The sequence below is a fragment of the Scyliorhinus torazame genome, chromosome 6 (genome assembly GCF_047496885.1).
Source record: "Scyliorhinus torazame isolate Kashiwa2021f chromosome 6, sScyTor2.1, whole genome shotgun sequence".
NCBI lineage: Eukaryota > Metazoa > Chordata > Chondrichthyes > Carcharhiniformes > Scyliorhinidae > Scyliorhinus > Scyliorhinus torazame.
In genome coordinates, this window is record NC_092712.1 from 191,612,773 (window position 1) to 191,628,170 (window position 15,398).

A 15,398-nucleotide genomic window follows, 5' to 3' on the forward strand; every position below is an offset into this window, starting at 1 on the left:
GGGGATCACGTTGCGCCGGTCGGGGCCGTTGGCAGCGGCCCCCCCCCGGCAATTTTCCGGGCCCCAATGGGGCGAGCAGCCGCCCGTTTTTGACAAGTACCACCGGCGTGAAATACACAAGGTCCATATCGGCGGGACATGAGGGCGGCCAGCGGAGACCTCATGGGGGCGAGGGGGGATCCGGCCCCGGGCTTGGGCGATCCCCACGGTGGCCTGGCCTGCGATCGGGCCCCATCGATCTGCGGGCGGGCCTGTGCCGTGGGGACACTCTTTCTGTGCATGCGCAGAACCGCTGGCGTGATCCCTGCCCATGCGCAGGTTTTTTTTTCTCCGTGCCGGCCATGGCGGAGCTTTACAGAGACCGCCGTGGAGAAAAAAAACCCTGCGCATGGGCAGGGATCACGGCAGCGGTTCTGCGCATGCGCCAGAACACGCTGGCACTGCCGCACATGCGCCATCTCGCGCTGGCCAGTGGAGGCCCTTCGGCTCCAGTTGGCGTGGCGCCAACCACTCCAGCGCCGGCCTAGCCCCCGGAAGTGTGGAGGATTCCGCAACTTCCGGCCGGCCCGACGCTGGAATGGTTAACGCCACTCTTTGGCGCCGGTATGGCCCGCCCGCGAGTTGGGGAGAATCCTGGCCCTTGTTCTCCATTACCCTTCCACCTGACCTGCTTCGGCAAGTTGTGTCTGTGACCCTGGGCAAAATTCTCCGTTATCGGCGGAAAGTCCACCGATCGGCGCAGAAAACGGCGCAAATCCGACTTGCGTCACGTTGGAAAAATGGAAAAATGGAAAAATGTCACGTTGGTCGAAAGTCTCCGGCCCGAAATGGGCTAGCAGCGACGTAACGGGATCCGCGCTTGCGCAGTAGTTCACGCCGTGCAGCGTCATACGCGCTGCACGGCGTGACGGCTCATAAGGCCGCGCTGCTCCCCCCCGCCCGACCGGAACACCCAACTGCAACACCCGACTGGATGGCTGGCCGCCGCTCAGCCCCGAGGTTCAAGTCACGGGATGTGGAGGCGCTCCTGGACGCGGTGGAGCAGAGGAGGGATGCCCTGTATCCCGGGCACGGCCGCAGAGTTGCCTCACGCCACAGCCGGCGTCTGTGGAGGGAAGTGGCAGAGGCCGTCACCGCTGCGGCCCTGACACCACGGACAGGCACCCAGTGCCACAAGAAGGTGAACGACCTCGTCAGAGCAGGCAGGGTGAGCCTCCCCATATCCCCCCTCCCCCATATCCCCCCCTTCCCCATATCCCCCCTCCCCCATATCCCCCCCTCCCCCATATCCCCCCTCCCCCATATCCCCCATATCCCCCCTCCCCCATATCCCCCTCCCCCATATCCCCCCTCCCCCATATCCCCCCTCCCCATATCCCCCCATATCCCCCCTCCCCATATCCCCCATATCCCCCCTCCCCCATATCTCCCATATCCCCCCTCCCGTATATCTCCCTCCCCCATATCCCCCTCCCCCATATCCCCCCTCCCCCATATCCCCCCTCCCCCATATCCCCCCTACCCATATCCCCCTCCCCCATATCCCCCCTCCCGCATATCGCCCGTCCCCCATATCCCCCCTCCCCCATATCCCCCCTCCACCATATCACCCATATCCCCCCTCCCCCATATCCCCCCTCCCCCATATCCCCCCTCCTCCATATCCCCCCTCCCCCATATCCACCCTCCCCATATCCCCCTCCCCCATATCCCCCCTCCCCCATATCCCCCCTCCCCCATATCCCCCATATCCCCCCTCCCCCATATCCCGCCTCCCCCATATCCCCCTCCCCCATATCCCCCCTCCCCCATATCCCCAAGTGAATCCAGCCCTAACCTTAACCTCTGCAATGCACGCGCAACCGATGGCGTGCATTCATATACTTGCCTAACAGTGTTGCCTTTTACCCCTGCCACCCGCCCCCCCCCCCCGCACAGGATAAGCGCGCACACAACAATAGGGAGCATGTGAGGACTGGAGGAGGCCCCGCTGATGAGAGGCCACTGACCGAACACGAGGAAAGGGCCCTGGAACTGGCTGGCGGACCAGACGTCCGGGAGGTTGCTGAAGCAGAGGTCGGGGGCGTAGTAGCAAGTGAGCCACCGACAGCCCGTCCCCATATCCCCCCTCCCCTATATCCCCCTCCCCCACATCACCTGATCACTGCCTGATGTCTAACCATGCATGCTTCATTGTGTATCGCAGGACCAAACGTCCAGGCACCCATCCCCGCAGATGCAGAGTGCCCGCAGGATGCCCCTCGGAGGCCACGGGAGACGGAGAGACCCGGACCCTCCAGCATGAGACGCCCGCAGGATGCCCCTCGGAGGCCACGGGAGACGGAGAGACCCGCACCCTCCAGCATGCGACACCCGCAGGATGCTCCTCGCACACCACGGGAGACGGAGAGACCCGCACCCTCCAGCATGCGACACCCGCCGGATGCCCCTCGGAGGCCACGGGAGACGGAGAGACCTGGAGCAACAGGGAGACGACACCCCCGTCACGTGCATGAGCGACCACCCAGCGACGAGGGGGGCAGCCACAGGCCCCCGTCACATCCGAGCCAGGACACCACTACCCAGGACACCACTACCCAGGACACCACTACCCGGGACACCACTACCCGGGACACCACTACCCGGGACACCACTACCCGGGACACCACTACCCGGGACAGCACTGCCCAGGAAGACGAAATACCGGACAGTGACTCAGAGTGGATGGGTGGAGACGAACCCCCACCCCAAAGTGCCATGGACTCAGAGTGGGACGACGAGCACGACACAACGCCACTGCTGTCACCAACACCCTCCACCATCGCAGAAACACTCACCTCGGTTGGGCACTTTAGTGATGAGGCGTCTGGTACACTCACTGGTGCGCACAACACAGCCGTCCCGGTACAGCAGGTGGAGGTAGGAGCAGCAGAGGGGCGGGGCGGTCGGAGGGCAGCTCAGCCCAAGCGAACATCTGCCGCCCAGATGGATCCCGGGTTCCTGGAGTTACCACACCCACACATAGATCCGATGCAACCACCGACCCGGAGACGAGCGAAGAGGGTGACGGGCGGCTTGCGGCGGCTGCAGTCGCAGGTGGAGGAGTCCACCCGCGTCCAGGAGCTGGGAGTGGTGCCGGTCATGCGTGCCACCCAAGCTGACACCGCACGGGTGGCGTCCGCGGTGGAGGCAATGGGTGCGACGGTGTCAGACATGGGGAACTGTTTGCGAGGCCTGGGGCTTTCCATGCAGGCGGCCTCTGTGGCCCAGGAAATGGCTGCCCTCTCACAGGAGGCCATGAGCCAGTGTCAGCGCCAGATGGCAGAGGCGCTCAACGCCATAGCCCAGTCTCTGCAGGCCATGGCCCAGTCTCAGCAGGCCATGGCCCAGTCTCTGCAGGCCATCGCTGAGGGCATCGGCGCCAGTGGCCATGTGCGAGCCGGCATCGCACTGTCACAGACAGGGTTTGCCAACCCACTGGGCTCCATGGCTGCAAACCTGCAGACCCCTGTCGATACCAGCACGGGCCTCCAGGACTGGCAGCGCCAGATGTCGAGGGGGCGTCGGATGGCCAGTCCGTTCGCATCCCCCACCCATGTAGAGGCCTGGGGGCCATCGGGCACCCCGAGGGAGGAGGAGGTGGTGTGGTCCGTCCCGGCTCCCCCTGTAGGGGAGGTCCCGGTACACCGCGACACCTCGGACTCCCCCCCCCTTCCGTCCCAGGTGCATCGGGTGGGCAACGGGCAGGACAGGCTGGCAGCTCGCCATCCCAGTCGCCCGGGCCGCAGCCTGGCCCATCCAGGCCAGGACGCCCCAGGAAACGGCCGCCAAAGGGATCCAGTGTCAGAGGGCAGGAATCACAGGAGTCCACCTCCAGTTCTGCTGTACCGTCTGGGGAACCACGTAGACGTAGTCAAAGGGCCCGTAAGGCCAAAAAATTAGACACTGAGTAAGTTGGCACGGGTGCAGGGCACAGATGAGTTTTAGGAGCTAGGGCACGTGCATGAACTCCTTTGGTTATTAAAGTCAATGTTACACCTACAGAAGCTGCCTTTGTGCTCTGTCCAAAGCGTGCGGGGGTGTCATGTACGTTGAGCGCAAGTGTGTGTGTGAGGGGTGGTCTTACCTCAGCCCCAGGTGAGTCTGCCCCCTTCCCCCTGGGCCGCCATCAACATCCCCCGGGCAGAGGACGGGACCGTGCGCTGCAGTGTCACAGCCGCATGCAGGAATGGTCCGGGTGGATGGTGGTACTGTGGCCATGGGTCAGACATAGTCCAACGATGTAGAGCCAGGAGCTCACCGCAGGGCGGGTTGTCATCATCCTCCATGGCCTGCAAGAGACACGCGTCCACCCGCAACTGTGTGAGCCCGGCCCGTTGTGCCTCAGGTGGATCGGCAATGGGGGGGGGTGGTGTGCATGCGGGTGGGGTGGGTGGGGTTGGGGAGGGGGGTGAGGGTGCTGGGTGGGTGGATGGGTGGGGGGTGTGGGTGGTCGGCTGTTGCCATGGTGTGCGGTCTGTGGCCATACTACCCGATTCCCACGCCCATCTAGTCAGTGAAGCGGGCGTCTATCAGTCTGTCCCGTGCCCGCTGGGCCAGCCGGTAACGGTGGACAGCCACCCGCCTGTGTCTACCCCGTCTGCCCTGACCATTGCCCCCATCCCCCTCATCTGGGAGGACTGGGCCTCTTCCTGCTGCTCCTCCACTCTGCCCTCCTCTGCCTGCGGCACATCGCCCCTCTGCTGGGCTATGTTGTGCAGGACGCAGCACACCACAATGATGCGGCCGACCCTATCTGACCGATACTGGAGGGCGCCCCCAGAGAGGTCCAGGCACCTGAAAACGCATCTTCACCACGCCAAAGCACCTCTCTATCACTCCCCTTGTCGCTACATGGGCATCATTGTAGCGGTTCTCCACCTCATTGCGTGGCCTCCGTATAGGCGTCATCAGCCACGATCGCAATGGGTAGCCCCTGTCGCCCAGCAACCAGCCCCTCAGCTGGGGATGGCGTCCCTCGTACATGCCGGGGATGGATGACCGCGACAACACGTATGAGTCGTGTACACTGCCTGGGTAACGGGCGCAGACGTGCAGGATCATCATGCGGTGGTCGCAGACCACCTGTATGTTCATTGAATAGGTCCCCTTCCTATTGGTGAACACGGCCCTGTTATCTGCAGGTGGCCGCACGGCGACGTGCATCCCATCGATCGCGCCCTGGACCATGGGGAATCCGGCCACGGCAGAGAAGCCTACGGCCCGGGCATCTTGGCTGGCCCGGTCCACGGGGAAGCGGATGTAGCGGTGCGCCATGGCATATAGGGCATCTGTCACTGCCCGGATGCACCGATGCACCGATGTCTGCGATATGCCGGACAGGTCCCCAGTCGGTGCCTGGAATGACCCCGTTGCATAAAAGTTCAGGGCCACCGTAACCTTGACGGACACGGGGAGAGGGTGTCCCCCGCCAGTGCCACGCGGTGACAGGTGTGCCAGCAGGTGGCAGATGTGTGCCACGGTTTCCCGCCTCATCCGGAGTCTCCTCCTGCATTCCCGGTCCATGAGGTCCTGGTATGACTGCCGGGGCCGGTACACACGGGGCGTCCTCGGGTGCCTCCGTTGCCGTGGGGCCACGACGTCCTCCTCCCCCTCCTCGTCCTGTCGGTCAGGTGTCCCTCCAGCCTGGGCGGCTGCCGCCTGTCCCTCTTAGGCAGTCTGCGCCGCCTCTCTGGCACGCTCCTCCTCCTCCTCCTCATCCAGGGCAACAGAGACATGAGCGGCTGCCGCCACGGCGGCCAACATCGCCGGGTGATCGGAAAACATGACGGCCTGGTGGGGGGGAGGGGAACGATGACATGTCATCATTGCCCATATCCCTTCCTCTCCCCAGACAGGTGGCATGGACCGCATGGGTCCAACTGTTGGAGGCTGGCACCTGGCCAGGTGGACCTACTCACTTGCCCTCGCATCCCCCTCCCCGGCACGGACCCCCCATCCCCCTCCCCGGCACGGACCCCCCCCCCCAACCTCCACCCCGGCACAGACCCCCCATCCCCCTCCCCGGCACGGATCCCCCCCCCAACCTCCACCCCGGCACGGACCCCCCACCCATCCCCCACCCCGGCACGGACCCCCCCCCCAACCTCCACCCTGGCACGGACCCCCCATCCCCCTCCCCGGCACGGACCCTCCCCCAACCTCCACCCCGGCACGGACCCCCCCCCCAACCTCTACCCCGGCACGGATCCCCCTCCCAGGCACGGACACCCCCCCCAACCTCCACCCCCGGCACGGACCCCCCCCAACCTCCACCCCGGCACGGACCCCCCATCCCCCTCCCCGGCACGGACCCCCCCCCCCAACCTCCACCCCGGCACGGACCCCCCATCCCCCTCCCCGGCACGGACCCCCCCAACCTCCACCCCGGCACGGACCCCCCCCCCCCAACCTCCACCCCGGCACGAACCCCCCCAACCTCCACCCCGGCACGGACCTCCCACCCATCCCCCTCCCCGGCAAGGACCCCCCCAACCTCCACCCCGCCACGGACCCCCCCCCCAACTTCCGCCCCGGCACGGACCCCCCATCTCCCTCCCCGGCACGGACCCCCCCACAACCTCCACCCCGGCATGGACCCCCCATCCCCCTCCCCGGCACGGACCCCCCCCAACCTCCACCCCGGCACGGACCCCAACCCCCCCCAACTTCCACCCCGGCACGGACCCCCTCCCCATTCCCCTCCCCTGCACGGACCCCCTCCCAGCACTTCCCCGGAGCCCAGCCTACTCTAACCAACTCCCCCCCCCCCCCCGCCGCGCACACACACACACAACCCGAGACACACCTCACGCATTCAGACTGCGGCCACGCCATCGCCTGCCCAGAGCCAACCCCCCAGGCCGTCACTCACCTCCACGCTGGTCGGCGTGAACCTGGAGCACAGGGTCACGCCAATGAAAAGGAGGTTTAATTTAAGCAGATCACAGAAGGCACGTCTATATTTGATACGACATTCAAAGAATATTTGGGGTTAAAGGAATGTGTGATGGTCAAATAATATACATTCCATCAGAAGTGCCAGGGAAATTATGAGCCCATTAAGTATGAGTGACAGCATTGTGGCAATTGACTTCTACATATAAATTTGCTACACTAACCAACAAACTAGAAAGCTACGGCCTTGGCTGCACAAACCAAATCTGTCATGTTAGATGACCGTTCACGTCGACGGGACTTCGGCCCATCCGGAAGGGAGAACATCGGCAGGCCGAAAATCGGCTGCCTTGCGCAGACCCGTGACATTCTCCGACGGCAGCGGTGACATTAACGCCCCGCCGACTTTTCTCCCTTCGGAGACTTCGGCCCTCTGGGGGGTCGGAGAATGACGCCCCCTGAGTCTAAAGGTGCATTGTTTCACAATTGTGCGAATCTAACATGACAGATTTGGTTTGTGCAGCCAAGGCCGTAGCTTTCTCCATCACCCTCCATGAGAAGATGTTGCCTAATTCATGAAACTGAAGTGTGTTCAATAATTTGGTCACAAATTAGTTTGTTGGTTAGTGTAGCAAATTTATATGTAGAAGTCAATTGCCACAATGCTGTCACTCATACTTAATGGGCTCATAATTTCCCTGGCACTTCTGATGGAATGTATATTATTTGACCATCACACATTCCTTTAACCCCAAATATTCTTTGAATGTCGTATCAAATATAGACGTGCCTTCTGTGATCTGCTTGAATGTTTGTTGGCCTTGTGCTCCGAGACAATTCATAAGTATTTATTTCATTTACATCACTTCTACATCTGGACCATACATCCTTATAGTGGGTAGGTAGGTCTTGACCCTCAAAATCCATCAGATCCAGGACATGCGAGAATCTGCAGTCGATGAAATAAATGTTGCTCGAACTGCTAAAATTAAACTTGTCTCAACCAACCTTTTCACCAATATTGTTACTTATTTGCCAGTCTGCTGAATCTCTTGGATGTCGGAATTATCTCAGAATGATGCAAAAGTAACACTAGTTTGAAATCCAAATAGGTTTATATACGGTACTTTAAAATATCTTAGAACTCTCAGGATTTTCTGTACACACATAGCTGGTCTCAGCTAAGAGCTTCTCTCGAAACATTGTTGTTTCAATTGCTCTATGGCTCAAATAACAAGCTGAAGCAATTGAGTACGATAAACAAGGATCAGTTACCAGAATAACATAATCAAACACAGATCAATCAAACCATTGAACATTACAGGGACAATTCCCTCTTTATTTCATGTCATGGGAATTGTTATGTTATTCGAAGAGGAAAGATGGGGCCTTAGTTAAAATATAATAATGGGTTTGCGCTGGCGGGGTTGGATGCGAGGTTCCGGGGGTGGCAGCAGATGGGGATAGAATGGTTTAGGGATTTGTTTGTGTGAGGGAAGTTTTCAGACCTGTAGGAGCTGAATGGGACTTACCAGTTACCAAAGGGGAATAGGTTCAGGTATCAGTAGCGTAGGGACTTTATTAGGAATGAGGTGTCGTCGCTTCTGATGCTGCTGCCCCCGGTGCTGCAGGATGAGCTTCTGTCCGAGGATAAAATTGGGGAGGGCAGGGTTGCGGACATGTATGGGGAGCTAATGAAGAGTGAGAATGCTGCCGTGCAGGAGGTCAGGCTCAAGTTGGAGGACAAGTTGGGAGGGGCGTTGGGGGCCGGAGTGTGGAGGGAAGCTGTGCGGAAGGTGAATGCATCCTCATTGTGTGCTGGACTAAGCCTTGGTGGGAGGGCTGATTTTCCAAGTGATCTTTACGTTTTGGCTGCAACCTTGATCCAGGGCAGGATGAAATGGCAGGCTGAAATAAAATTTTAAAAGATGTCTGGGGACTGAGGTTTGTGATTAATTGTGCTGCCTAGACACACTTTGAATAACTTTTTCATCGCAAATGATCTTTTTACATATCTTCAGCCCCATGAGACTTCTCCGCACTGGCTGCCCCCGAGGGAGAATGTTCGAAACACCAGCCATCACCCTCTGTTTTCTTAGTGCCCATCCTCCCCAGCAGCGATGAGCCTTTCCCAGCGCACATTTCATGCTGGTTGTCTGTTAATTGATCAGCATTTCACGGCCTGGCAGGTGAAAACTTAAGGCCCATGTCTTTGTTCAAGCTTTTGACCATCTAGTTGATTTTGTTCTATAATGTATCTGTAAAGCACATTGCGACATTTCATTACGTTAAAGGTGTTTTATAAATACAAATTGTTGTTGTGATGGACCGGATTTACCAAACAACCCGCCGCGGGCAGGAGGCTGCCCATCATTGGCTAGCGGTGGGATCTTCCAGTCCCACAGTTGTCAACAGGATTTCTCGTTGACTGCACCCCTGGTCGCCGGGAAACCTGTGGCAGGGCTGCGCCATCGGTGTGAACAGCCGGAAAGTTCCGGCTAACAACTGATTTTCTATATTACAGGTTATTACTCCGTTATAATTTCAGAGTAAGAAATGTAACTTGATCATCAGAAATATTTATAATTTACAGCACCAAGATAAAATATTTTAGGACTAAATATATTGATGACCTCAGGTTCAATGTATTCTACGTTTAGCTCACAGTCTCATTCACTAATCTGGAGATGACAGCTTATGCAAAAGCTGGAGCCGTTGCAGAAGAAACGTTGGGGGCAGTCCGAACAGTGGTGGCCTTTGGAGGGCAAAAGAAAGAAATTGAAAGGTTTGTATGGTGAACATTGATAACTATCACGCAGTATTTAGTGTTCAGTTGTTAAATTTATCCCCCATATATCTTTTCAAGGTACCAGAAGAATTTAGGAGAAGCAAAGAAGATTGGTATAAAGAAAGCTATTACTACCAATCTGTCTGTTGGGTTTGCCTACTTTATAATATTTGGATCTTATGCAATAGGATTTTGGTATGGAACTACTTTGGTGCTTGAGAACTCAGGATACACCATTGGAACAGTCCTTACTGTAAGTATAGTAATATATTTGCAGCTTGTCTGATATCCCATGGGATAATTTGACATGAGTTATATTCCTTCTTTTTTTTAAATTCAGTGTTAAAAATATATTTTCTCACCCATGTTTCAAATAGCTTCTTGTTTTAGTAGCAGTTCGGCAGACTATCACGAAGTGGTACTGAAAGGTTCCACCGCTGTTAGAAGGTACTGAGAAGTTTTATGAAGGAAAATTAGAGGAAACAATGGCCACAGACCACCCTTGTGTATTTATTGACGTGGCCACGGTGGTGGCCGAGATGCAGGTTGCTTGGACTGCATGCTGTTCACAGATGATGCATGGCTCGTAGACAGTAGGGAATGGGAAAAATAGAGCCAGTACATGCCCTTGGATTGTAAAAATTAATGGGGCACGTTTTGATTTTGTGTAATAGTTTAAAATGGGAGTAGCAAATCTGCAGCCCATTTTACATTCCATTTAATTTTATTTCCACCTCTTCCGTTTCCTCTGTTGAAGATGCTAACTCCAATGGCTTTTAAATTCTATGGATTCTAGATACATTGTGGAAACTTGACCAAGTAATGGTTCTGCATAAATGAACTTGTGGTGGCATGGTGGCGCAGTGGTTAGCACTGCTGGCTCACGACGCACAGCACCCGGGTTTGATCCCAGTCCCGGGTCATGTCGGTGTGGAGTTTGCACATTCTCCCTGTGTCTGCGTAGGTCTCACCCCCATAACCCAAAGATGTGCAGGATACGTGGATTGGCCACTCTAAATTGCCCTTTAACTGGAAAAACGCTAAATTTATTTATTTATTGAATATATAAATTTATTGAATGTTATAACAGTTCATCTGTGAGGGTTCTTATAGCCAAACCTGATTTGCTATGTCTGTTCATACATACACAATATCCAGCATGTTAATACCTATCTAACCTTGACAGTGACACCTTAATACATCTGACAAGTCGTCGGGCTGATAGAATTTCATTGTATTATGTGCAATACAAAAAATGAATGCAGATTAGCTCAAGCAAAGTGGCAGCCAGTTGTCGTAGAAATGCTTTTCTATATTATATTTTTTTAAATTGAAACATCAAAGGGTAAAATTGTCAACTTTGACTTGGTGGACAGCTGGCTGAAAAGGATCTTCCATCTGCACACCCCTTTCTATTGAAATCATTGGAATGGAGGATCAGATGGGCTCTGTCATTGGCAGCTGATTCAGTTTGTCACCTCCTCCAAATTTACAAAATACCCACTGAGATATTATTTTTCACCAATTATAATAATGCTATTACTAACAACACTGCTCAGGAACATTTGGTCCTTTAAAATTATATTTGTGATGTTTTATAAATCATATTTTTAAACTTGCCTTTCATCAATATTTTTAGATTTTTTTCTGTGTCACATTTGGAACATTTTCGATTGGCCAAACCGCACCTTACATTGAAGCATTTTCTAATGCTAGAGGAGCTGCATTTGAAATCTATAAAATATTAAATGAGGTAAGGAAGCAAATGCTAAATTGTAACTCCTGTATGTTAAGATAGCGGCGTTTGGCTGATAATGTACTAGACGTAAAGATTTTACAGAAATAGTTCTCCCCGTGTCTGCTTGGATTTATCCGGGTGCTCCGGTATTCTCCCACAGTTCAAAGATGTGCAGGATAGGTGGATTGACCATACTAAATTGCACAATTTCAAAGTTGGGGTTTGGGGATAGGGTGGGCCGAGGTAGGAGGCGCGATTCTCCACTCCTGCGCCGGTTGGGAGAATCGCCTGGGCCGCTAAAATTTCCCGAGACGCCGGTCCGACGCGCTCCTGCGATTCTCCCAAGCGGCGGGAATGGCCCGGTCGAGTTCTGCGGGCTGCAGGCCTGAGAATCGCCGGAGACACCCAAAATGGCGATTCTGCGGCGCCCCCGCTATTCTCAGGCCCGGATGGGCTGAGCGACCAGGCCAAAACGGCGGGTTCCCCCCAGCGCCGTCCACACCTGGTCGCTGCCGTCGTGAACGGTGCGTAAACGCTGGGGGGGGGCGGCCTGCGAGGGGGGCGAAGGAGGACCCTGCACCGGGGGTTACCTCAAATGTGGGGTGGCCCGTGATCAGTGCCCACCGATCGTCGGGCCGTCCTCTCTGAAGGAGGACCTCCTTCCTTCCGCGGCCCCGCAAGATCCGTCCGCCATCTTCTTGCGGGGCGGACTTAGAGAGGACGGCAACCACGCATGCGCGGGTTGGCGCCGGCCAACCCGCGCATGCGCGGATGACGCCAGTTATGCGGCGCCGGCCGCATCATCTATGCGGCGCCGCCTTTACGCGGGCGACAAGGCCTGGCGCGTGTAGATGACACGGCCCCGATCCTAGCCCATTGTCAGGGCCTGAATCGGTCAGGATCGGGGCCGTTTCGCGCCTTCGTGAACCTCGATGGCGTTCACGACGGCGCGGCCACTTCAACGCGGGAGTAGAGAATCCAGCCCAGGGTGCCTTAGAAATCCAGGTTAAGTTGACACATTCAAACCCATACCGTGATCTGAATCAGAAACCCTGGCCGGGATTCTCTGGAATCGGGGCTAAGTGTTGATGCAACGGGCCTCCTGGCCCAGCGATTCCGTGGCCCACAGGGGGCCAGCATGGCGCTGGAGTGCTCCACGCAGCGCCGGCGCTGATACGCGGCCCTGCACTGCCTGCCGCGGGTCCACACATGCGCGTGGCAGCCGGCCGTGGGTCCACGCATGCGCGCGGCAGCCGCCTCCACGCCGGTCTGCGCAAATTGCGGAAGAAGGTAGGCACCCCCCGGATCGCGCGCGTCTGCCGATCGGTGGCCCCCGATTGCGTGCCTGGCTGTCGTGGAGGCCCCCCGCCCCGGAGTCTGATCCCCCAACCTCCCACCAGGACGGCCATCACGGCCGGAGGTCCGAGCTCCTGCCGGGTGGAACCATGTTAGAACCACACCAGCGGGGACTTGGCCGGTCGATTGCTGAGAAACGGCTCGGGCCTCTTTCAACGGGTTCCGACCGGCGCCGTGTCGATCATGCACGCACGGCTGGCGACGATTCTCCCGTCGCTGGTGTTGGAACGGTGTTGCAGGCCGTCCCAGCGTCAACGCCGATTCTCCGAGCCCGCGCCGGCTCGGAGAATCCCGGCCCCTTTCTTTGACAGTTTCTGCACAACATCCTGCTTTCCCTCCCTGATTGGTTAGGATACACAGAGGCAAGGTCCTAATGTCATGACTTTGTGAAAGAGCCATGGTAAAGTCCGTTCCTCACTGGGAACTTCAGTGGTTCAAGAAGGCAGATCATCATCAACTCCTCAAGGTCAATTAAAGACGGACAATAAATGTTGGCATAGCCAGCAAAGTGCACATTGCATAAGTTAATTTTTTTAACTTTCAGTTAGTAGACCTGCACATTATCCCATTGTTTCGGCAGGACGATGTGCAGATGATTCTGTCCAATATGTGCAAGTTTGCCACAACCTCTTAAGCTGGACACAAAGGTGAAAGATTAGAAAAGGAAACTTGCAAAGGGAGTTCAGATTTAACCATATGGGTAGGATTGTGAATTTGTGGACTTAATTAGTCTGAGATAATATGGAAACATTTAAAAGAGGATTAGATAGATATTTGGGGGAGGAGTTGATTAACCGAAAGACATGGGCAAAATTTTACAGTCCCCCACTGGTTGTTTTGCAGGTGAAGGGTGGGCGGGGGGGGGGCCTGTAAAATTTCCAAGTGGTCTTCCCGCTGCCCTCCTGCATGCCCCAACCTGTCAGTAATTTTATTTGTAGAGGGCATGACCTAGGCCAGGCTGTCCACTTCCTGCCTGCTCTCAATTTTGAGACTGGTGGGAGGAGTGCAGGGGCAAGGGGGAGGCCAGTCAGATCACCCTGCTAGAGTCTCAAGCAATAAGGGGCTGGGCAGCGTGTTTTCCTCAAAGGTGCCACATTAGGCACGGCTCCAAGATCTGCTCCATGTGGGTGCTCCCTCCCTCCCTGGCCTCTCTATTAAGACCCCACACTGCTGGCTTCATTCCCCTGCGCCTCACCTTCTCTTGCCGATGAGAGATCCCACTGCGCTTACTGGGTCCTGCACTCTGGGACATAGAATCTGGGACTACTTGTAATTCCAGTCCTGGCAATGCTGCCTCTGGCACCACTGGGACTATAGAGCTGCTGGGCAATCGAATGGATCAACAACTGTCTGAGGTGGGACATGCTCCCTAGTGTGGGGCAGAAAACCCATTTCAAGCCAATTACCACTCCACAGACTTATTAACTGGCTGGGGGGCTGCTGTAATCAGTGTGGTGTGTTCTCCACCAACCCTTCAGGTGGCAGGCTGGGAACTGGAATCTGAAAAATAATGCCCCAGATTTTAAAATGACTAGATTCTTTCCATGAGATAAATGGTAAAAAAACAGAATTAACAGTGCAAGTTTAGAGAAAAACTGCAGGGATGACTGTTAACACTCCAGGAGAGGAATAATATCGGACAGAATTTACTGATTTTTTTCAGCTATGTGTTGTTTTGGGCGGAAAAAGCATTGAGTAGCCCATCAGCTCAATTAATTGCTTTTTCCATCATATATTTCTAAACTTAGTTTTAGAAAATGCTGGAGGTGGGTCCAATGCATGTTGGTTGGATGTGCTCTGAGGCCTTCCAGCGTGAATCCCGCCCCCGCCGTGTCCCGAAGTTTTCGCCACCAGAGATTTGGCGGGGGCGGGAATTGCACCACGCCGGTCGGCGGGCCCACCCCCGCCGATTCTCCGGCCCGCGATGGGCCGAAGTCCCGCTGCTGGAATGCCTGTCCCGCCGGCATGGATTACACCACCTTTTGAATGGCGGGACAAGGCGGCGCGGGCGGGCTCCGGGGTCCTGGGGGGACGCGGGGTGATCTGGCGCCGGGGTGCCCCCACGGTGGCCTGGCCCGCGATCGGGGCTCACCGATCCGCAGGCGGGCCTGTGCCGTGGGGGCTCTCTTTTTCTTCCGCCTTCGCCATGGTCTTCACTATGGCAGAGGCGGTAGAGACTCCCTCCACTGCGCATGCGTGGGAAACTGTCAGCGGCCGCTGACGCTCCCGCGCATGCGCCGCCCGGAGATGTCATTTCCGCGCCAGCTGGCGGGGCACCAAAGGCCTTTTCCGCCAGCTGGCGGGGCGGAAATCCGTCCGGCGCCGGCCTAGCCCCTCAATGTTGGGGCTCGGCCCCCAAAGCTGCGGAGCATTCCGCACCTTTGGGGCGGCGCGATGCCCGTCTGATTTGCGCCGTTTTGGGCGCCAGTCGGCGGACATCGCGCCGTTTCCGGAGAATTTCGCCCATGATTACCGACCTGACCTCGTGAGACGTTGTGATGTCAATCCTGCCCACAATGGACGGGATCACTTTTTGGCAAATTTGCATGTTAGAGTGAGGCATTAAGCCTCATTCTATTG

The 15,398-nt window shown here is 56.6% G+C and overlaps 1 protein-coding gene across 2 annotated transcripts in view; it reads left to right on the forward strand.

The window, feature by feature from the left end:
• The window catches only part of LOC140425196 (ATP-dependent translocase ABCB1-like), a 176,845-nt gene that overhangs the window by 57,103 nt on the left and 104,344 nt on the right, over window positions 1-15,398 (forward strand). For both annotated transcript variants that reach the window (XM_072509206.1, XM_072509205.1), the window contains 3 exons: window positions 9,597-9,721; window positions 9,803-9,977; window positions 11,364-11,477. In XM_072509206.1, coding sequence (XP_072365307.1) covers window positions 9,597-9,721; window positions 9,803-9,977; window positions 11,364-11,477 — 414 coding nt within the window. The remainder of the gene's footprint in view (window positions 1-9,596; window positions 9,722-9,802; window positions 9,978-11,363; window positions 11,478-15,398) is intronic.